The 25,077-nt window shown below is 41.6% G+C and overlaps 1 protein-coding gene and 1 long non-coding RNA gene across 2 annotated transcripts in view; both read left to right on the plus strand.

Moving 5' to 3' along the window:
* Positions 1 to 24,566, plus strand: part of LOC306928339 — a 96,352-nt gene extending 71,786 nt beyond the window's left edge. Inside the window, exon 2 of the long non-coding RNA XR_013790675.1 lies at positions 24,276 to 24,566. This is a non-coding gene — a long non-coding RNA (uncharacterized lncRNA). The remainder of the gene's footprint in view (positions 1 to 24,275) is intronic.
* On the plus strand, positions 15,197 to 24,566 carry nccrp1 (P1, F-box associated domain containing). Its single transcript, XM_079508368.1, has 7 exons — positions 15,197 to 15,701; positions 17,824 to 17,904; positions 19,397 to 19,493; positions 20,105 to 20,200; positions 20,862 to 21,000; positions 23,609 to 23,742; positions 24,046 to 24,566. The coding sequence occupies exons 1-7, from the start codon at positions 15,560 to 15,562 to the stop codon at positions 24,056 to 24,058; spliced, it is 702 nt and encodes a 233-aa protein (XP_079364494.1). The 5' UTR covers positions 15,197 to 15,559; the 3' UTR covers positions 24,059 to 24,566.
* Positions 24,567 to 25,077: the final 511 nt, after the last annotated feature.

Raw genomic sequence — 25,077 nt, forward strand, 5'->3', positions numbered from 1 at the left:
ACTGAACATACATAACTAAATGTTTAATCACCCTGCAACTGAACATACATAACTAAATGTTTAATCGCCCTGCAACTGAACATACATAACTAAATGTTTAATCGCCCTGTAACTGAACATACATAACTAAATGATTAATCGCTCTGCAACTGAACATACATAACTAAATGATTAATCGCCCTGCAACTGAACATACATAACTAAATGTTTAATCGCTCTGCAACTGAACATACATAACTAAATGATGAATCGCCCTGCAACTGAACATACAGAACTAAATGTTTAATCGCTCTGCAACTGAACATACATAACTAAATGATTAATCGCCCTGCAACTGAACATACATAACTAAATGTTTAATCGCCCTGCAACTGAACATACATAACTAAATGTTTAATCGCTCTGCAACTGAACATACATAACTAAATGATTAATCGCCCTGCAACTGAACATACATAACTAAATGTTTAATCGCTCTGCAACTGAACATACATAACTAAATGATTAATCGCCCTGCAACTGAACATACATAACTAAATGATTAATCGCGCTGCAACTGAACATACATAACTAAATGATTAATCGCCCTGCAACTGAACATACATAACTAAAGCAGGCCTTTGATTTTGATTTAGTATCAGTTTTCAATTATGTAATGTGATACAATTTTATTATATTCAACAGTGGAACTGGAAAAAAGAAGAAGGAGAAAAAAAGAAAGAAGTGCCTTTAGGATGTCTGACTTTCCCCACACCAACGAGACCAAAAATGCAGAATTAGATTATATTAGCTGAATGTCGGCAAGATCTGCAAAATATGCTGAATATTGTTTCTGATTTGGTGTTATATAAAGGTAAAGGTACCATATGGTAAATAAAGCCAGAACACCAAGTTGTTTTAGGACAGCATCTATAAAAGGTTTTGTGTTTTGTTTGGGATAGCAGTATTGGTATACACTAGTAAGCAGTATAAATATCTATACGCCTGTCCTTGGATGAACATATGACCTTCAAGGGAGGCATGCATGCGTGTTCGTTCCTCTAACCGTCGGATCCCACAGTCAGAACAACTCATGCCTTCCTTTGAATGTCAGATGCACGTCTAAGGCCAGGCCGCTGTTCTTCTAACCGTTGGATCCTGGTGTGATTTAGCTGCATAAGCACATTGATAACCATGACGATGATGATCGTCTAGTACTGTATCAGAGGGAATGACTGTACGTACAGTATGATATGAGATGCAAGCGTGTTCCTCATTCTGTTCTTATCATGGTTTCCATAATCTACTAGAGGACGACGTCATAGATCTACTGTCCTACTGTATATATTACTGTGTGTGTAATAAGCTTCAATGCATGGTAACATATCACGGTTGTGTTAGCATGTGTTCTCCACGCCTGTGACTCGCAATGGATCTTCACCCACCACCCAAAGGGATTATATGGAGACTTCTAGATGCCTTAGAGACAGTCGCCCTTAAATATCATTACAGATCCCACAGTCAGAACAACTCATACGCCATTGAATGTCATACGTATATCTAAGGCCAGGCCAGTGTTCTTCTATACCGTTAAACTCATACGCCTTCCTTTGAATGTCAGATGTACATCTAAGGCCAGGACAAGATACTGAATGCCGTTAGAATCTAAACTGATTCAGCTGGTAGAGCTCTGAGATCAGCACTGAATCAAGTTAAAGCATGTAGGCTAAGGCAGTAGTTCCCAATTTTTTTAAGGCAAGGACCCCCAAATTGACACTCATTAGCCCTGCGGACCCCCTTTTGAAGGGATATGTCGGGGACCGATAAGAGAAGATTTTTATGGCTCTAGCAGAGATTCTCAACCCCTTTAATTTCCCCCAGTTTGACATGCATTAGTCTACGGACCCCCATTTAATGGCATTTCTATCTCTGGAACCCCCAATTTATATTGTAAAATCAATGTTAATTTAACTCTGAGAGTGTACAAATGGAACCAAATGGCCCCGTTAGGGTCCATTTGGTTCCAACTATCATTTAGCTGGATACCCCCTGGAACTCCCTCAAGGACCCCTGGGGGTCCCTGGACCCCACTTTTGGGAACCAGTGAACTAGGATACCATAGTGTTAGTCTTGTGTAAATATATATTATGTTGTAATATTCAGAGCATGTTGACTAATGTTCCTCAAGCATAAAGAAAGATGGGCTGATTATAAAATGGCATAAACCAAAACTAAGAATATATTGTCTTAGCCCCCAGAACCAATATGCAAAATATATCCAAAAGTCAAAGATCTTTCTGAGCACTGTTACCTTTACATTACGAGAAACGGGTTGATATTCCTGACGTGGAAAGACTGTGTGTGACTTGGAAGTTTAAAATGTAATACATTTTCTATTTTAGTGTCATTTTCCATATTCACTATGATTAATTAAGAAGTTTATGCTTTGGTAAAATATGTTAACCTTTTTGGTTAGATGATCAAGAAAGCCTTGAATTATGTTTTAGGAAAGACAAGTACATTTTATTTATAAAGCACATTTTAAAAATAATAATGACCCAAGGTGTTGTACAACATAATAAAACAACATAAAACAAGAGGGTTAAAACATTAGATTAAACCAATATAATGGCAGAAGGAAGAAGAGAGATAACAATGAGGTTGTGGATGAGATGGAAAGCAGTCCATAGAGTTGGTTCAAAGGCTAGTGAAAAATTGTGTTTTTTAGTCATGATTTAAATGTGTCAAGGAAGGGAGGAGGCAGATCTAACAGGAACTGAGAGGCTTTTCCATAGTTTTGGGCCAGCCACATAAAACTCTATCACCCTTTAGTTTCATGTGAGACCATGAGAACCATCTGGTTAGAAGAACAGTGGTTCCCAAAGTGGGGTCTGGGGGCCCCCAGGGGTCCTTGAGGGAGTTCCAGGGGGTCCCCAGCTAAATGATAGTTTGGACTATCATTGGACCCTTATGGGTCTGTAACTCTGAGAGTGTAAAAATGGAACCAAACTGATCGTCACATTATAGAACAGCAAATAAAACATCCATGATACACCTCAAAGTACCTATGAAATATATACAACAAATCACCAAAGTGCTAATCTTTTATTGGCAGGGGAAAATACACAATGTACATAATATAAACAGAAATAATAAATATATAGGCATGAACAAAGGCTAACATATACAGTGAGGGGGAAAAGGGGTGGGTGGGGGGATTCAGATTTCACGGGGGCCAGTTTCGAATTGCAGACGTCCGTATAGGTGCCCTTTGAGAGCGGTTTTGAAGGAGTCAAGGGATTCGCATGTCTTAATGACTGTTGGTAGGGCGTTCCACATTTTGGTGGCATAGGAGCGAAATGAATTCAGTCCCTTGTTTGTGCCGAATCTGGGTTGTTTGTTGAACTCCCTCTGGTGTTGTGGGCGTGGACTTAGTTGACATTAAGGAAGTATTTAGACAGGTACAGTATCCAGTATCCTTTTGAAACTTCTCAAAGGAACTTTCAAGGCCAATTTTAGTCTGGACTGCAGGTCGTTCGTTCCACGACCAGGGGCCAAAGAAGGCCAGACATTTTCTACCCCCCCTCGGATTTGAATGCTGGTACTACACAGTGTCATAACGCCACCTCACTCTCAAGCAAAACATTAAGTTGATGAAATATCTAATATCAATGATCTAGAAACCCAACACTTGTTATTACTTATTAGGGTAATCATATAGACATAATTGTGTCGGTGAATTCATTGACGTGATCAGATGACTGTTTTATGTCCTCCCCCCCACTGACCTACGCACAGTATGAGAGAATCACTGACCTGCGCACAGCATGAGAGAACCACTGACCTGTGCACAGCATGAGAGAACCACTGACCTACGCACAGCATGAGAGAACCACTGACCTACGCACAGCATGAGAGAACCACTGACCTGCCCACAGCATGAGAGAACCACTGACCTACGCACAGTATGAGAGAATCACTGACCTGCGCACAGCATGAGAGAACCACTGACCTACGCACAGCATGAGAGAACCACTGACCTACACACAGCATGAGAGAACCACTGACCTACGCACAGCATGAGAGAACCACTGACCTACGCACAGCATGAGAGAACCACTGACCTACGCACAGCATGAGAGAATCGAAGCCAATGCACCCGCGATACAGACCTGCAGTGATTTCTGTCAGTTGTTGATACAGACCTGCAGTGATTTCTGTCAGTTGTTGATACAGACCTGCAGTGATTTCTGTGTCAGTTGTGGCCGGGACACAAGGGGTTCCATCTTGCGGCACCCTTATTATCCCTTATCCCTAAACGTATTTTGTCATTTTTTACTTTTTTGAAAAACATTTTAAAATAGTTCAACTGGCCGATCTACATCGAGACGTTGTGAGCTTGTAGATCGGCTATTTGTACTATTTTAAAAGGTTTTTTAAAATAGTAAAAATGGCATTAGTTTAGGGTTAAGGGTTAAGGGGTGGCGCAAGATATAGCCCCAGTTCTCTGACAGCAATGCCTAGATAGATTATTGTATAGGAGGTGATGCTATTTGACATTTGGTTCATTAGGCTCTAAAATCTCTCTCACATTTTCACCCACGCTTGTGATACACATCATCCTAGTTGTTGGATTAACAGATATGGCTGAAGGTTCCTTTTTCATAGACACGTTTCTTTTGAAATTGCGCTTGGAGTTTGTTCGGACATTTCTGACACATTCAAAAGAGGATTTTTACAGTATCGTCTTACATGTTGATGCAGTGTTTTGTCAGGGCTCAACATTTAGTGTCAAATATCCTCCTGGGGAATATTAAACCTCATTATCGTAATGTAACTAAATACATCCTGCCAGTGTCATCAGGGAGGGTCAAATGGATGCTCTTTACCCTCTATATCCATGCCCTCCTGTGCATTCAGTCATGATATCATAAATGCACCTTTAAATGCACAGCTCTTTTGGACAGGCACACATAAAAAAAGCAGTCAGATGTAACAGTGGATGCAACAGTTATGAGATCCATGATAGGGATCATTAGGGACCACCGGTCCAGCTGGGAAGGGGGCTCCCTTCAGACCAGCCTGCCTGCCAGCCAACTGGCAACAGCCTGACTCGTCCCCCCTGACACCTGCTTCGTCCATTCATTCCTGTCATTGCCGGCCCCCCTGCGAGCCCGTGTCTATATGGCCTGTGTATATACGTTCCCCTCCAGCCTATATGCTACACACTCTCTGGCCACCTCCCAGTTCCCACCTATCCACTCATATTTGTTTGCTTACTTCACTCCCACCGTACGCTTGTTTCCCCTCCCCCGTTCCACTTTGTGTGACTGCCGGGTGTAGAGCGATGTGGGGGTGGGTGACGTGAGAGGCCTTTCCATAGTAGTGCATTTGCCCTGAATCGACACCCCGTGTCCCGTTACACAGCTGTCTACTGCCTGTCCTTCTACAAGCGGGGCGGGGTGGGAGGGTGTTACCAAATTTGTCTCTGTCCTGCAGGCCCCTACTATCACTCCGAGGACAGGAACATCCTCCCAGCCCTGCAGTGTCCCTCAACAGACGTTCTACTTGACTGCATATCATTAATGTGTATACTACTATACTATATGGATTTTGTTGTAGACATTTCAAATGTAGAGGTTCTATCTAGAGGGATTGCACCAGTAAGAACAAACCCTTTCAGCGATTCAAGAGGCGTTATGGATCAGTAGTGGCAACAAAAGGCTTGATTTATTCAATATTTGAATCGTTTAAATAAATAAAATCTGTAGACTTTTTAGTGTTAAGAAAATTAGAAGTTTGAATGCACGTTAGAATACAGAACAGCCACAGACAATTTACAGTTAATTGACTAGAACAGTTATGCAACCAGGTTGTGATGTGACGCATGTGGGCCTCCTTCTCATGACAGCTATGGATTATTCCCTCTCAAGCTCCACGCTTAGTTCCAAGATATGGAAACTGCCCGTGCAGGCATGCAGGCACACAAAACAATTGCTTCCAAAACTGACAAATATGGGGACGGGGCTTCAATGCAAAGCATTACATTTCCAACTAAAACAAATATCGTACGTCATGCAGTTTCAGAGCCATGCCTTTCCTTTGTTGCTTTAAATGTCTCACAGATCAGATGTTTTGCATTGGATTGTTCACAGTCTTCACACTTTAGCATATTGTACATGATACTATACGTTTAAAGTGACCATGTCTTGAAACTACATGGCTTTCAACCAAACATTCAATGTTGAAAGTTTTTGGAAACAATGTATGACCAATATCATTTACAACCATCCTCAATGTATGACCAATATCATTTACAACCATCCTCAATGTATGACCAATATCATTTACAACCATCCTCAATGTATGACCAATATCATTTACAACCATCCTCAATGTATGACCAATATCATTTACAACCATCCTCAGCACTCACGCTGCTGCTGTGTGCTGCTGCTCCACAAGGAAAGGACACTTCTACTCTTGATTCATTTCACAATAGTGAACAAACCAATCATCTCCTACTGCAGGCGTTCTCCAAGTGGGGTCCCTCTGGGTTCCAACTTCCTTGGCAGACCCTTACAGGTCTGTAACTCTGAGAGTTATGGGGGTCCTTAATGAAATCCAAAAGTGTCTGTCTTACTGCATGGAGGGCCTGTGCATGCACCTGTACATACACACATTTCCTATACAGGGAGTGTGCATGCATGCGCCTGTAGGTGTGGGCCTATGTGTAGCATCAAACAATTCATTTCCTACGGAGGGAGTGTGCAGGCCTATGTGTAGCATCAAACAATTAATTTCCTATACAGGGAGTGTGCAGGCCTATGTGTAGCATCAAACAATTAATTTCCTATAGGGGGACTAGTATGCATGCGCCATGTAGCTTATGTGTAGCATCAAAGAATTAATTTCCTATGGGAGGACATGTATGCATGCGCCTGTAGCTTATGCGTAGCATCAAATAATTAATTTCCTACGGAGGGAGTGTGCATGGGCCTATAGCACAACTTTAAGCACACCGCTCAACACAGACAGAGATTTGGGGTTGGGAGAGTGTTGTTTTTCTATATTTATTAAGGTTAAGGAAATTACATTTTTACATGAAGTAATCAATTTCTATAGCAGGAACAATAAATGTAAATATCTTAAATGTAATTGCAGTAGTCATATAGTGTTGCAAATGTTACATTCAGGCAGAGTACCCCCGATTCAACCAAAGTTTACATAACGTAAGGTAAAATACGTTATGTATTCCCAGCTCAGCCCTATTGGGCTCTGTGCCTATATCTATTCAGACCTTAAATGACCGTTGGTCTGTAGCCTTAGGAGACCTTCCTTGGAGGAACCTATACAGGTTGACCCTTGGAGAGGCTCAGGATAGCATGGGGGCACGACACGTTGCAGCTGTGGCCATAATACTGAAGAAAACATTAAATTAACACTGTCATGTGACTCATGTCACGCAGCAATAGTGTTTAGTAAAGTGGTTTATTATTGGTGCAGATATTTACCCTGCTTTTTGCTTCTTTACTGTCAGAATAATTCTGAAGGTTCAATAAAATGGATCTGCATGAAAGACCTATGGTGTGTCAGAATTGATTACCCATAATGTCTGATGCTATGCAAGCTTCTACAGGCCTATTATCAATAGTAGTTTAAACAACATGTATATTATATATACAACATTAAAACAAAAATAATTACGGTAGGCCTAACAACTGGACAGAATGGACAGAATGGATGATATGTCTTTGATTGATTGATTGATTGAAGTATTTATTAACAGTTTGCAGAATTACAGTACATTTCAAGTACAACTCAATACAAAAACTGTCAACTGTGAGTGGACGACCAATAAAGCATTACACTTGTTTACAAGAGGGTCCACCATTTTCAATTCATCATAACATTTAGAGACGTACAAATATGCACTTCTATATAGCCAAAAACAGGAAATCATCATAGAGGAGGTAAAAAGGGGTGGGTGGGGGGATTCAGAATTTACGGGGCCCAGTTTGTAATTGCAGCCGTCCGTAGGGGCCCTTTGAGAGCGGGTTTGAAGGAGTCAAGGGATTCGCATGTCTAAAATATACTACCTTTATGGTGGACTTTTTTGTTTTACATAAAATGTGCCACCCGTCTTTCTTATTTGGAGACGCTGAGACATGAAGTTCACGATATTTGGTCATTACTCTTTGTACTTATTCTCCATTTATGTTCAAGTGACTGTGGCATGTGTTATTGAGTTACGCTGTGCGTTATAAGAGGGGAAAACCATTCATCGATTACTTTGTCACATCATTTATTTCTTTATTCTTTTGCCCACACAATGTGTTTTATTATAAACTGACAATCCAAATACAAATATTGTCACATAATAAGTGTCTTTGGGAAGCCTGTGTAATGAGTGAGAGGGCGGTGTAAACATTTACATGGCGGTATTGGTGGTACTGCTCTTGCGCCCCATTGAAACCAGAGCCAGCACTGGGTCACGTGTCCACAGTGTGGTCAAGGCTCAGGAGGAGGCTATAATTATACCAGGGTTGGGTGTTCGTCTGCACCGCCGAACACACACACCAATCTCCTACCTACCCAGGACACTGATTCAATTTCAACGAGTCAGTTCTTTGTCAATCTTCACTCTCAGAAAGTCACTTTAAACATGCACTTTCAACCTGTCGTCACCTATTTTGGGCATGCCATTTTGTCATCCCCCCCCCCCCCCCCTACGAGCTCACAACACGTCACTTGCGGCGACGGGTTGAACAATTATTGTAGATTGGCTATCATCACTATTCGGCGTAAACCATTCCAGCAATTAAGTCGAAGGAAATTCAAATTGCAAATGTACAAAAAAGTGCAACTGAGCAAACATGTACGCCACCCGGCACCCCCCAAAATGCATGGAGAGCATGCATGCACTCCAGATGTAGGAAGCATGTTTCAATGTTTGAGTGCAGCTGAATGCATGGAGGTCACCTATTCATGTAACATGCAGTACAGAATGTTACCATGCATGGGATCTGTGAACATGTGATCTTACTACAGTCGACATGGGGGTCCAGTAGTACAACATGTGAGCCTACTAGTTATATCTACACCTGGGGCCAATAAAGCCACATCTCCAGGGAAAATATATATGTTCATCTCTAGGCCAACAGCAGTGGTGGAAAGTACAGTTCATTTACTCAAGTATTATAATTAAGGACAATTTTGAGACATTCTTTTACTTTACTTGAGTATTTCCAATGTTCGATATGGTTTTACTTCTACTCTCAGAGGCAACTATACCTACTTTTCAGTCCACTGATTTCCTTTGAAGATTTTGATTATTACAAAACAAAACATACATTTAAGTTAACATACAATTAAGCCTTAAAATTAAACATACATTTTTATACCTATGATATTCAAAAATAGCCAATCTACAAGTTCACAATTATGTCATAGGCTATTGCGACATATTGTGAGCTTGTAAATAGGCAATTTTTAAAAGATTTATTTACACATTTAGACTATTTTTGAGGGGGCGGGAGGTATTTTCAGCGAGTGACACTTGTCCCACACTGTCATTTGACACACTTCATCCTCATAGAGTAAGCATTTTTACTTTTAAGTCTCAAATGACCTTTGTCTCTATTTGAAAATGGATGCATTTCTATGCTGATAAGTACGTACGTCTGCTTATTCATTGGAATGAGCTTTTGTCTGCTTTGAAGAAGAAAGCCTTAAATTATATCTACCATTTACTTCTACAACTTACATTTAAAGACAGTTTTAAATGCAGCAAAGACTAAATATGAGATTGGTTTACAGAAATAAATCATGTCTCAGATCAATCTACAGTACATTCTTGTCAGTACTTAACTTACAATTTACAATTTAGGCATTTAGCAGACGCTCTTAATCCAGAGCGATTTACAATAAGCAAAAAACAAAAAGCATGGCAATACATCACATATACATAAAAAGTAGTTGAAACATGCGTAAGATAAGAGCGTAACAGTGGAATATCTATATAATGAAACTATACATATAAACTAATACATACTATACTCTACATACTATAAAGTGCTATGACTACATAAAATGCAAGTCTGTATGTTCTATCTAAGGGCCATGATGGAGTCTGAAGAGGTGGGTTTTCAGACTACGGCGGAAGATTACATTATCTATACACGCTGAAATAGCTTGACAAAGTCTATCACTCAGCTAAGAGTATACTGGCCGGGGATCGTTGTACTTCAGGCATCAGGCTGGCCATCCCTGGCCGCTTGGAGAACACAGTACTGGGTCAGTACTGTATAAAGCAATCTTAACCCATTTTGACCTGAGATCAGATTCTAAAAACGTCTTCTACATCCTGACAGTTTTCTGAAAAAGCTATGTTTATATGTCAGTCGTTTCAAAAATAGCAGATCTACAAGCTCGTAGCGCGCCACTCGGTGGTGCGCTATGAGCTTGTAGATCTGCTATTTTTCAATAGCTAAAGCATAACATAATGCTAACACCAAAAGGGGTTCCCGCCCAAAATGGGTTTTAAATACACTTATTTCTCGAGTCAACACTGATCTGGGAATACTGCTTTTTAGCTCCTAAAGCATAGGATGCTTTCAAGAGGCCTGGATGCCTTAAAAAAGTGACGAAGCAATATGGCATCAAGGCCTGTGTGTATTTTAGACAATGTTGTCATATACAGTAATAATCATTATCAGTTGTATGCATTACATGTTATTGTTTTTATGTAGGGTGATTTTATTGGTATTGTCTGACTGTATTAGTATTTTTTGCTTATATGATTATGTTTTTTATTATTTGATAATCTGGTGATTTGGTACCAATGGTGCCATTGCAAACCAGACGTCATTGGTTTTCCCAGTATAATGTCATGGCTTTGTACTGTATATCATTTTCATTATTTCTTTCTCTTAATTTTTCCTTTCATCTGGGATGTGGGTTCTTCATCGTCCTCCTTTCAGTACGGCTCCGTTTCGTATAATTCATAGAATTACACACTCCGACCTCAGAGGCAGAGCTGTAGGAGAAACCACCGCAGTCTATATGGTCACTGAGCAGCAGCTCCATGGGAGCAATTCTAATTCTTTGCTTAAAGCCCTCTAACCACACACCAAAGGGTCGAGGCGGTTTGAGCGTTGTCCCAGCGGTGTGATATGTCCTGTTGCACGTTGACCCACGTCGTCCCAAGTTGTCCCAAGTGATTCAACGCATGGAATTGAACGGCCCCAAACCACACCAAAGGGTCACCCACCATGCAACTCCTCGCAAACCGTTTGGACCCAAGGAGTTGCATGGAGACCCTTTGGTGTGGTTAGGGCTTAAGTAAAGGTTTGCCTTCTAAATCCTGACAGTTTTCTGAAAAACCTCATGTTTCTATATGTCAGTATAGTGCTCAACCTTTTCCATGTCAAGGACCCCCAAAAATATATAGTATTTGGCCGCTGACCCCCATCTGAAAATATGTTATTCCAGGGACCCCCCAGTTAAAAACGTTCGCTGTGAAAGAATATATATTCAAAGATTTGCGCCACATTTTCACAATTAAAAAAAAAAATAGCAGATCTACAAGCTCGTAGCGCGGCACTCGGTGCCGCACTATGAGCTTGTAGATCTGCTATTTTTCAATAGCTAAAGTATACATAATGCTTTAAACACCAAAAGGATTCACAGCAATCCTGAAGCACAAGCAAAACTATTTATTCAACTGTCTCATCACTTCAGAAGAACCAGGGCTGACCCCCATAACCCATCAACCCAATCTGGTCAATAGTATAGCCTATAGTAACAAACACTATGCATAGTGGCTGCATGTGGCAGAAGACAGGTGTCGGTCAGCTCTCAGCTGTCCTGTGAACAGAATAAAGGGGAATGCATCTTAGCATTAACACACACCCCTAGCAGCCAACACTGGTAAGGTGTCATCCTGTGGTCATTATGACGCATTTATATTTCAGTCTTCATGACCAGAGATCACTGTGTTTTTTTATCACTGATGAAAAGCAATGACCAAAAAATAATAATATATACCGGCATACATCCTACGGCATAAAATATAGCTCTAACCAGGTTATGTCAGAGTCGGAACCGATGGAAATATCTGCCTCGGTATGTGTTGAGCCAACATTCTTTTCTATTTTTAAGTATCATTGTGTGCAGGCAGAGGAAGCAACTATTTAAAAAAAGCTTTTATTCTAGAAGTCACAGCATTGCTGCAAATGAACAAATGCAAATGTGGCTTCATTGACACCCGAGCACACTTATAACCTGGGGTTTGTTTCACAGTTGTCGTGTCTTAATGACTGAATGATACGACGGAAATTAACATGAGCACAATAGATAATACTTCATTACCTCTATTCTCCCGACATTAGATTGAGGGAGTTCCAGGGGGTCCCCAGCTAAATGGTAGTTTGGAACCAAATGGACCCTTATGGGTCTGTAACTCTGAGAGTGTACACATGGAACCACTCTCAGAGTTAAATTAACATTGATTTTACAATATAAATTAGGGTCTCAGAGATAGAAATGCCATTAAATGGGGGTCCGTAGACTAATATGCATGCCAAACTGAGGGTCATTGAAATGAAACGGGCTGAGAATCACTGCTAGAGCCGTAAGAATCTTCTCTTATTGGGGTCCCTGGAATATATTTTCTAATGGGGGGGTCCGTGGTCTAATTAGTGTCAATTTGGGGGTCCTTCTTGACATGAAAACGTTTGGGAACCACTGGTGTATGGCATGTTGTTTATACAGATGCTAGGTTTGATGTTTACCTGGTAGGCCTATCTTAGATTATTTGAAGCACTGGGTTGTTTTTCTTTGCACTATAGTTAAAAGTGACCATTTGCCATGCAGGGTTTCCTTTGACAAGGAGTCATGCAATTATGCCGATCTTGCACTTTGTAAATTGTAATGGTTGTGAGCCAAGACCCATATAGGGCGGCAGTGGCTCAGGGGTAGAGTGGCCGGTAGAATGGCTGGATGGGAACCATCCCTCAAGTGTCCTTGAGCAAGACTCTGAACCCATAATTGCTCCTGATGTGCTGGTTGGTGCCTTGCATGGTTTCCTCCGCCATCGGTGTATGAATGTGTGTGTGTGAATGGGTGAATGTAATGCACAATCTATGTAAAGCGATTTGGATAAAAGCGCTATATAAATGCACCATTTACCATAATGCTCTACCAAAGATATTATATTCATTACGTCTCATATACTTTTACGCAACGTTTGTGGGTTTGCACATCTACCTATGTGTGAATGTGTGAGCACAGCTTTGCATGTGCGTGTGTGTGTGTGTGTGTGTGTGTGTGCGTGCATGCGCGTGTGTGCGGTTGCTGTGAACAAGGCATGATGCCCCCTGCATCTCTGCCAACCATGCAAGCCTTATAGGGCATGACCCGTCATGACCCTGGCAGCTGAACCATAAATTAGCCTCTCTCTCTCTTGTCTCTCTCTCTCTCTCTCTCTCTCTCTCTCTCTCTCTCCATCTCTGTATTTCCGTCTCTCTCTCTCTCTCTCTCTCTCTACTTGGAGCCAGGTGTAAGAACACCTGGCTCCTATCTTTTGCATTTGACTCAAATTCCAGTGCAAAATATTCGTACGTTTGTATATGCATTACTAATTAATTAATTTTAGGAATGTTCACAATAGCTCATCAGCTAGTTTTGATGATGATCATGCTCATGCAAACTGTTGATATTATGGCCTATTTAATTTGGGGAAATAATAACAAGCAGAGCAGAGCACATAGCGTGTTTTCAGACCACGACTGTCCTCAACTAAAATAAATTCATAGTTGACCAATATGTCAGCTTAAATCGGCTATTTTCTCCAGATATTTGCCTATTTTCATTGAATGTTTGCTAATTATGACATGCCGTCATGCCCCACTATAGGGATGTTAGGATGTAAGCGTTCTGTGGTTAAGCCATCTCTAATTGAGATCTATCTGTAATCAAGTCCTTTCCATTTTGCCGTGATAAGCCTGCCCTCTAGTGGTGTATATGGGCATACGTTGTAGCCTGCTAGAACATGGGTTCATTAATGTACAAGACGTGGTAATGGAATATAAACATTTTAATCTATATTTAATACATTACAATATATTATAGCATAGCGCTAAGAACATTTTAGTATAACTATATGAATCTTTTTAATAGTGTTCTATCTATGTAGGGGTCAGGGCTGCAACAATATGAAATGATCTTAGGCTAGCATCCATCAGGATAGGCTGATATATATGAAAAATATGAAATGATCTTAGGCTAGCATCCATCAGGATAGGCTGATATATATGAAAAATATGAAATGATCTTAGGCTAGCATCCATCAGGATAGGCTGATATATATGAAAAATATGAAATGATCTTAGGCTAGCATCCACCAGAATTGTCTTTGCATTTGCCAGAAAAATAAATAAATAATAATTATAATAAATAAATAAAAAATAAATAAAACAATTATATATATAGACCCAGAGTTAAATTAACATTGATTTTACAATATAAATTGCAGGGGGTCCCAGAGATAGAAATGCCATTAAATGGGGGTCCGTAGCCTAATGCAGGTCAAAACTGGGGGTCCTTGAAATTAAACGGGTTGAGAATCACTGCTAGAGACATAAAAATCTTCTCTTATGGGGGTCCCTGGCAATTGGCATATATCTTCAAATGGGGGTCTGTGGGGCTAATTATAGTGTCAATGTGGGGGTCCTTGACATTAAAAAGTTTGGGAACCACAGTAGTTCCCAAACTTTTTCATGTCAAGGACCCCCACACTGTGGTTCCCAAGCTTTTTCATGTCAAGGACCCCCAACCACTGATGATTCTAATTCTATTCTATATGAAATGTGGGGCGTTGAGGTTCCAATTTGCATTTGGACTTTGCAGTGGTCAAAGTGGGATGTCCTGTCTGTCACGTCCACTAGGTGGAGCCTGGTGCTTCCATTCTGAAGCTATAAGCACGTCGTGTTCTGGGCGTGATGTACGCACAGCCCCCCCCCCCCCCCCCCCCCCCCCCACACACACACAGCCCCCCCCCCCACACACACACACACACACACACACTAACACAGCGCCTCATCTGTCACCATGTTGTCTATGTTTACATTTTATTGACACCGTTTTATGACATCCTAGTTACCGTTTATCGTAGCATAGACAACACAGGCATAGGCTACCTCATGAAAATCAATATGACTTTGGACTTGTAGTTGTAGGTAGACATGCAGCGTGCACAAAACAAGCACATGGAATATAGTATTTGATTTCATATCAGTATCATTAAAACAAAACAAAAAAGTTATGTCTGATTTCGCCGGGGCAAAATAATTGAACTGAATTTCGACCCTTTTGGGTATCCATACTTTCATGACACCGGGGAGCAGCCCAGCTAGGGTACATTTGGTGCAGAGTGCACACTGCAGACACACAGACTGTGGATATTACAACACCAGGGTGGGGCATATGGTATGGTTGGACTATAATACATACTAGACACTGACACACACTTCCTGGTTCATTCATTGTGGAAGAAGAACGTATCACAGTCACCACCACCATGTCTACCGATGAATGGAAGCGGAGGTGTGAGAGTGACATGGGGCTCCAGGGCGTCCCGCTGCCGGACACCGTGGACTGGAAGTCCGTCCACGACAAGAACCCCCTGGGACGGAATCTGTTGAGGAACCCTGCGCCTCACGGTAGGAATGGATGATGACGTCACGTCACGTCAACTTTGACTAAACTTCAAACCAGTGTTGTTTTCGTCGACTAAAACCAAGACGAAAAATGTTCATCGACTACCTCTTTTTTTTCACTGACAAACTACATTGGAAACTAAATGAAAACTAAGCTATGATGACTAAAACTAAGACTAAAATATTAAAACATTCCAGGTGACTAAAATGTGACTAAAACTAAATGAAAAATATTCAAGAAACTAAAATAGAAATTTGTTGTCAAAAAGAACACTGCTTCAAACTATGCTATAAAACAAGGTAGAAGTAGTAGCCTATGATGAATTGAACATGGTGGACCCTATTGTAAACAAGTGTAATGCTTTATGGTGTCGTCCGCACTCCACAGTTAACAGTTTTGTTTTGAGTTGTGCTTGAAATGTACTGTAATTCTAGATTCTTCAATCAATCAATCAAAAGGGGGTTCCAATATTCTATTCTGTAGCCTAGTCCATTGGTTAAAAAAAAAAAAAAAAGTCCTGCCCCTCAATTAATTTGTCTGTGGACCCCCATCTGAAAATATGAATACAATATAGGCCTACATATTCATATTTTCCAATATGTTTTGAAAATGGCAGAACCACAAGCACGCAATCATTGCAATTGCATTTTATTTGTATTGCTGGGGAGTCGGGACCCCCTGGAACCCTCTCAAGGACCCCTAGGAGTCTCTGGACCTTGGTCTTGGTGTGGCCTTGGTCAGCCCTGGGGTCTCCTCCCAGTGGGACGTGCCTCGAGGACCTCCCTAGGCAAACGCAAATAAATTGAAATATTTTGAACATTATTATAATACAATATATCAGATGGATGTCCGTGGACAATTACATATTAATCAGGGGTTCCTTGATGTGAAAAAATGTGGGAACCACTGGTTTAAACAAGCAACTACTGTACACTTTAGAAACAAGCCCAAATAAGAAACTACGTTTAAGAAAAAGACCAAATAAACAACTACACTTTAGAAACAAGCCCAAAAAACTACAATCAGCAACTACCAATATTTACAAGCGACTTTACAGAAAAAAATAATCCAAAGGTCGCTTATAATAAGCAGACATGGCAACACTAGCTGTGACAATAGGAAGTGTGGAGGAAATTAAGCACACATTCACTTCCTGAAAAAGTCCCCCAGTAAGCTTCTTGAGAAACGGGTGGATAGACACATTAGACAGTTGTAGAATTCCGCACTGAATCCTATCTGACAAACAAACACATATTTTGTGGTGGTCCCGGCCCGTTCCTGCCTGGTACACATCTTTTGAAAGGTTCGCCAGCCTAATACGTATACATTTTGGGGTCCTTGACATGAACACTTTTGCGAACCACTGACGTCAGTGTTGTGACATTCTAGTGTAGTCTGGTGAAACATTGCTCAAACGTCAAATTGTGACAGTAACATGTCTAAAATGTCTAATAGAGCCTGCTGAGAAATTAGTTTTGTAAATATAATATATATATATATATGTGCTAATCCAGTGTTTAGAACAGGTTTTCATTTTGTTGTCACATGATTATCTTGAACTTTTTGGTTCATTTTCTATTCTTTCTATTAGATTTGTTTATGACTGATCTATTTTTTTATATCAATATTATTATATTATTATATTTTAAAATAGGTGAAAGATATTACAATGCCAATACTCAACCCCAGTGAAGAGAAGAGTCCGCATCAGGTGATGAAGGCCGCCTGCGGTCGAAACGTTGTGTATATTATTATGGTGTTTCAATAAAAGAAAACACCATTGGAGCAAACCTGTGTGCGGACTCTCTTCTCTTCACTGTACTTACCTTAGTCCAGCACCAGCCAGGAACTGGATGTGCGCAAGCCACCTGCTTTTTAAACTAATACTCAACCCCAACCATATCTGAGGTTCAACAGGTTCTAACATGTAGATAAAGTCGGTATGGGTGTTGGCCACTCATACTAAGGTTGATTTCTTTCTTCTTTTTTATGACTGAAACATGTCTGTGTCCCTGTCAGAAAGATATAGTATTTGAATTTGTGATATTTACAGTAGGATTATAGTGCACGCCTTGGGTGTGGTGATCCCTTACAGTAGGTGCCTTTGACTCATTTCTGTCACAGGTTTGACGAAGGACAGCCCTCCTCCTGAACCTGAGCTGACGGGTATGCCGCCATGTGGACCGCCACGCTTTGAACCTGAAGGTGAGAGAAAGGGGGAAACGGTAGCCTGGGCAGCATTCCTTTAGGAGGAAACGGTAGCCTGGGCAGCATTCCTTTAGGGGGAAACGGTAGCCTGGGCAGCATTCCTTTAGGGGGAAACGGTAGCCTGGGCAGCATTCCTTTAGGGGGAAACGGTAGCCTGGGCAGCATTCCTTTAGGGGGAAACGGTAGCCTGGGCAGCATTCCTTTAGGGGGAAACGGTAGCCTGGGCAGCATTCCTTTAGGGGGAAACGGTAGCCTGGGCAGCATTCCTTTAGGGGGAAACGGTAGACTGGGCAGCATTCCTTTAGGGGGAAACGGTAGCCTGGGCAGCATTCCTTTTATGAAAGGGGGAAACGGTAGCCTGGGCAGCATTCCTTTTAGGGTTTATGATCCGGTCGGGAGCGGATGATATCGCTACGTCATGTTGTAGTGTTGTTTTGTAGTCATCAGGATGATATCGCTACGTCATGTTGTAGTGTTGTTTTGTAGTCATCAGGATGATATCGCTACGTCATGTTGTAGTATTGTTTTGTAGTCATCAGGATGATATTGCTAGTTTGCTACGTCATGTTGTAGTATTGTTTTGTAGTCGTCAGGATGATATCGCTACGTCATGTTGTAGTGTTGTTTTGTAGTCATCAGGATGATATCGCTACGTCATGTTGTAGTGTTGTTTTGTAGTCGTCAGGATGATATCGCTACGTCATGTTGTAGTGTTGTTTTGTAGTCATCAGGATGATATCGCTACGTCATGTTGTAGTATTGTTTTGTAATCATCAGGATGATATCGCTACGTCATGTTGTAGTATTGTTTTGTAGTCATCAGGATGATATCGCTACGTCATGTTGTAGTATTGTTTTGTAGTCATCAGGATGATATCGCTACGTCATGTTGTAGTGTTGTTTTGTAGTCATCAGGATGATATCGCTACGTCATGTTGTAGTGTTGTTTTGTAGTCATCAGGATGATATCGCTACGTCATGTTGTAGTGTTGTTTTGTAGTCATCAGGCAGGAACAATCATCTGAAACTGCCTTTTCCCTCAAACCGTTTTTTTTTCTCAATAAAAGCCGAAGGCTACGAGAGCTTTTGTTTGAGGGAAAAGGAAGTTACGATTGATTGTTCCTGCCTGATGACTACAAAGCAAGACTACATCATGATGTAACGATATCATCCGTTCCAGACCGGTTCACAAGGCAATTTTGTAACACAGACCAGGCTTTCCTCCGAGGTGGAAAGCCTGGTGACGCGAGGTTAGGGAAACGGTATGTTTGATAGCATGACATTTTGATAGCATGAAAGTTTGTTATTACCCATTCAAACCGGGAAAGCATCGGTCTCATTTTTTTGTGTGTGAGAACCACGGATTTCGAGGGCATTTTGTAGAATAGTCCTCGGGTCTAAATAGGTTAAAGCAAACTACGAACTAAAAGAACAAAAGAAAAGCTACTTTTTTTTAATGTGTAACCAATGTTGTGATGATGACCTACAGGTGACTTCACGGGCTGGATCACAAGCAGGGAAGTCCTCCCCTATGACTCCAGTGGCATCCCGCCAGGTGCTGTTGTCTGTCATCTTCCTCAGTACAGGTGAGTTCTGCTTGGGATCAGACAGGGACGTGCAGAGAGTGTTAGAGGCAGGGGCTGAAATCCCGTGATAGGGCACTTTTGGACCAAAAAAAATAGGGAAAATAGCTGATCTATAAGCTCTCTGGCTCGCAGCGCAACGTGTTGAGAGCTTGTAGATCAGCTATTTTCTGGGTGCACGCAACCCAGCACTCTTATCTACTGGAGATGCGGGTTACGACATGGATTTCTAAACACATTTGTTCAACGCAAAATGCTGCGTTCCAAGTTCAGGAGGAGAAAAAAAGCAATTCTCCTGAATGCTTGGAAAGGAGAGGAGGGGCATTTGCATTACTTTCACCGTAGTAAATGCTGCATTCGTGGTCTGGAAAGGGCAGTTGTTTTACAGACGGGTAAAAGGGCAGGGACTGGTGATTGCTACTTGGGATCAGACGTCAGCCAGCCAGCCAGCCAGCCAGCCAGCCAGCCAGCCACCTGGCTATAATAAGTACATCAAGTAAAGCATCTGACACCAACGCCCAGCCTAACGGAACAACAGCCCACTCCTGTCAGCCCCTCTGCACTCATTAGGTATTACAGTGTCGTCATGTCCTGTCCTGTCTGTCTGTCCTCAGCTGGTTTTCCATGGAGCAGGTGGTAGACCTCAAGGCAGAGGGACTATGGGATGAGCTGCTGGATGACTTTCAGCCTGACATCGTCATCGAAGATTGGTGGGTTGCCTCCCCGATGGAAACGTATTTGTGATCACTGTTGTCTTTTAGTCTCACATAGGCAGACAATCAGAGGTCTCCACCTACCTCAGGGATGGGCAACTTTGACAATGGAGAGGGCCACTATATTTCCACACTCACTGCAGAGGGCCACATTGTCGTACACATACTGCCGATCTACAAGCTAAAGAAATATCTATTTTTGCTATATTTGAATTGAAATCCTGACTAATCTTTTGCTATTTTTGAATTGGAATCCTGAAAAGTAACATTTTTATTTAATTTCAAATGCATTCAGTTAGAGTTATTTTAACGTTATGAACTAAATACGAATATACATTGGACATAAAAAAAAGACAATTACATTTTAATACTAGTAATTAGCTGAAATCAACAATATATCAGTGTTCTGAGGGCCACATTAAGTGAAGGTGGGGGCCACATGCCAGTGGCCCCCACCTACCTGCTACTGATCCATCTATATTCATTGTATGAATGAATGGTCCATTCATTGAATGTAGATGTATCAGCAGGTGGAGATCTATATGATCGTCTGACTACATGTGATGTAAAGTGCTTCCACCACTTTACGTAGAAATAATGTTTCAGTAATGAGTAATCATGACACTTACATTGCTTTTATTCTCTGTCTGTTTGTTAGCTATGAAGAGAGTCAGGTGCATGAGTCCATCTACCAGCTGCATGTCAAGTTATTGGGCGCTGACAAGCAGACGGTGATCTCAGAGCACACCGCCAACCCCACTGAGGACCTGAGCAACTTCTCACACACCTGGAAAGAGGTGAGTCCATTCTGGTCAATTTATTTGGTGTTTTAAGCATTATGTTATACTTTAGCTTTTGAAAAATAGCAGATCTACAAGCTCATAGCGCGGCACAGAGTGAGTGCTGCGCTACGAGCTTGTAGGTCTGCTATTTTTGAAAAATCGTGAGAATGTGGCGCAAATCTTTAAATATATATTATTTCAGAGCTAACGTTTTTTAACTCAAATCTTTGCATCTGAGGGGGTCCCTGGAACAACATATTTTCAGATGCGGGTCTGTGGCCAAATGCAGATAATTCTGGGGGTCTTTGACATGAAAAAGGTTGAGCACCACTGATATAGTAACATATATTTAGCCTGGGTCATCGATATGTAGTTTTTACACACTATGTTTTTCCACTAGGACAGTGGTTCTCAAACGTTTTATTTTCAAGGACCACCATAACTCTATAACCTGGTGGAACCACTCCCCCTGCTGGACAACATTTGCATTCTGCCAGAAGGGAGAGTACTCTGGTCTCGGGCAGAGACGATGCACTCCGGTCCAAATCAGACCGGAGGGATATACGGCCGCTAGAGGCGGGATCAACGCAAGACTGGTGACATATTGAAGCTGTGCCACAGCGCGAATGTAAACACAACCTAACAGGACTACAACTCTACAAAATGATTATGGAGATATTTTGTCCCGCTGCTTCCTGTTCATCGTTTCTGCTTGAGAGCCCAGATGCAGGCAGGAGAAGGGAACTCAATAGAGCGTCGCAGTCCCGCCCCGTTTCATGACGACGCCAGGCCCAGGAAATTAATCCCAATGCATTTTTCCCATAGACATTTCAAAAAGTATTTATTTAAAGACCTTTTAAGCGTCGTACGAAGCCAACTCGAGTCGTGACAAATCATGACAACAAACACAATATTTTGTACCAAACAAATAATTACAAAGAAGAAAAACAACAAAAAAAGTGTTGTAACCTGCCGTTTTTTTCTACTTTCTAATTCTTTGTTTGGCCCAAAACATTGTGTTTATTGTCATGATTTGTCACGACAAGAGTTGGCTTTGTCCGCAGCGTAAACATCTTTATATAAATACTTTCTGAAAAGTCTGAGGAAAATGAACGGGGATTTCTTTTCCGGGTCTCTCGAGGGGGCGGGACTGTGACGCTCTATACTCAATACTGCCGCAGTCAGGTTAATAACTCTGACCCTATGGGTCCATCTGTAACATCTCAGAGTTACAGAGCTGTAATTAGGGCTAGCTCTTTATATCAGTGGTTCCCCAAACCTTTTCATGTCAAGGACCCCTAAATCAACATGTATTAGCCTGCGGACCCCCATTTGAAAAGATATGCCAGGGACCCCCCATGAGTGAAGATTTTTATTACGGTTCTAGCAGTGATTCTCCCCCAGTTTGACATGCATTAGTCTACGGACCCCCATTTAATGGCATTTCTATCTCTGGACAGTGGGACCCCCAATTGATATCGTAAAATCAATGTTAATTTAACTCTGAGAGTGTGAGAAATTTGTACACTCTCAGAGTTACAGACCCATAAGGGTCCATTTTGTTCCTAACTGCCATTTAGGTGGGGACCCCCTGGAACTCCCTCAAGGACCCCTGCGGGTCCCCGGACCCCACTTTGGGAACCTTGGCTTCATATGTTATGTCAACTCATTTTGTATGTCCAATTTTGACAAATGTCACAAGACCGCATGACGATGATCGACCCCTGGATTCAGGCCTTGATAATTATTTTGTGTCAAAAATGGGAAACTATGTTCCCCAGGTTCTTTGTTCCCCACTTAGAATAAACCTAGCCTGATTATCAGACTGTAGCTTTCTTGAAGCTTCAGTCTGACATTGTCTCCTGTCTGAGTGATTTCAAGGGGGAGGGGATTAGAATTTCCCTCAACCAGTAGCCATTGGTGTTGTTTTTCCCTCCTTCCGCTGTGTGTTGCGCTGCGTGATGACGCTGAAAACGGGACTCAGCGCTGATTGGTTGTTCGTTAGACCCACCCCCACCACCAATTCTCATTGGATAATACATTTTTGTACCGAAGAAATTATAGGTTCACAGTGCAACACCAGACCAAGAGACGGAGTCCACTCAGAGAGTGGGCGGGGTCTTTGGGCTGGATCCAGGCTAGAATAAACCTAAACCAGAAACCTAACCTAGTAATTCTAGTAAGACTAAAAGTATTTTAGAAACTTAGTCTTAGTGTTACTTTTAGTAGCAAATTCTGATTTAAGCTCAGTCTTTGAACAATCCATTGAACTTTAGGCCTGCCTAGGCTACTTAAACTATCTAGTCTTAGCCAACTAAAAATTAACACTGGCATAAAATAAACTGAAACATAATTGCTCAGACTCTTCAACAAAGATGGCAAAAACAAACATTCTTTGTTCTGTACTTATACATACAATTGTATAGTACAAAACACCGAAGTCCTTAAACCAGAAACCTAACGCTAACCCTAAACCCTAAGGTAAGTGGGGAACATAGAACCTGGGGAACATAGAACCTGGGGAACATAGAACCTGGGGAACATAGGGATGACCCCGTCAAAAACAGCAGCGTGTGTGGAGAAGTTAATTTGTGTTTTTGTTTGTGTGTTTGTGTGTCCGTAGGTTTCCCATGTGTTCTCAGGCTATGGACCTGGGGTGAGGTATGTTCACTTTGTGCATCGCCTGAAGAACAGCTTCATGGTGGAGTTGTTCCCCACGCTGGTCACTGGCAGTGCAGTCCTTGTGAGACCGACCAGGTCTTAACTACTAGTCCCCTACGCTGGTCACTGGCAGTGCAGTCCTTGTGAGACCGACCAGGTCTTAACTGCTAGTCCCCTACGCTGGTCACTGGCAGTGCAGTCCTTGTGAGACCGACCAGGTCTTAACTACTAGTCCCCTACGCTGGTCACTGGCAGTGCAGTCCTTGTGAGACCGACCAGGACTAACTGCTAGTCCCCTACACTGGTCACTGGCAGTGCAGTCCTTGTGAGACCGACCAGGACTAACTGCTAGTCCCCTACGCTGGTCACTGGTAGTGCAGTCCTTGTGAGACCGACCAGGACTAACTGCTAGTCCTGCACCATTTGGGAAGTCCTTAAAAGCAGTGGTTCCCAAACTTTTTCACGTCAAGGACCCCGAAAATTGTCACTAATTAGCCCACGGACCCCCCCATTTGAAAATAATATGCCAGGAACCCATGTTGATTTAACTCTGAGATTGGTTCCATTTGTACACACTCTTTACAGTTACAGACCCGCAATGGTCCATTTGGTTCCAAACTATCATTTAGCTGGGGACCCCCTGGAACTCCCTCAGGGACCCCTGGGGGTCCCCGGACCCCACATTGGGAACCACTGCCTTAGAGGAGGTGTGGCTATCACAAAGTGCCCAAATATTTTAGAATGGTGTGATCATGAAAAACATCAGATTTTGTGCAATTATTTGGTCAGTGTAATCTGGCTAATTAAATTAACTGTTGTTTTGCTTGAACATAGATAGGCCTGCACACTTTGTAGTTTGACTGAAGCTATATTTTGTTACCCATGTCCTTTTCCAAATAAAGATGTTTTTTCCCTCCAAAGTGGGATGATCGTAAAAAATTATCATATAAATTGTTAAATAAATAATATGGTATAGGCCTACAGCAGAAGGAATATATATATTATTAATGAATACTCAATATTTTAAACTGTGTCTGTCAGGATGTTGGCAAACATAATTCACATTATCAGATAGAATTTAGGTTACATTACTAGTCTAAAGAGTTTAAGTCTTAAAAAGACAAAAAGAGTGGCTGCACACACTGATAGCCAAAGAGCCGATTATTTATTAGGATGCAGAGTAAAACCAACGTTTCGGCAGTACAACTGCCTTCTTCAGGGTAGTCTGTCACAACAATTACACTTAGGAAATCTGAGAATTATTACAAAAAAATGCACACACACACACACACACACACACGGATGGATGTACATGTAGATTTATTATCTACTATATATGCTCCAAACTGTACAACTTAGATCCTTTTCCGTTCATAATCAATTAAACTGGTTATTGCGATAAAAGTTTAAAACAGTGAGTGAACACAAGCT

This window comes from Electrona antarctica (genome assembly GCF_951216825.1).
Source record: "Electrona antarctica genome assembly, chromosome: 8".
NCBI lineage: Eukaryota > Metazoa > Chordata > Actinopteri > Myctophiformes > Myctophidae > Electrona > Electrona antarctica.

Coding starts and splice junctions, on each gene's coding strand:
- nccrp1 (XM_079508368.1), top strand. CDS start 15,560: ATGTCTACCGATGAATGGAAGCGGAGGTGTGAGAGTGACATGGGGCTC. Junction 17,905..19,396: donor GCCACGCTTTGAACCTGAAG/GTGAGAGAAAGG, acceptor GATGACCTACAG/GTGACTTCACGGGCTGGATC. Junction 21,001..23,608: donor TCTCACACACCTGGAAAGAG/GTGAGTCCATTC, acceptor GTGTGTCCGTAG/GTTTCCCATGTGTTCTCAGG.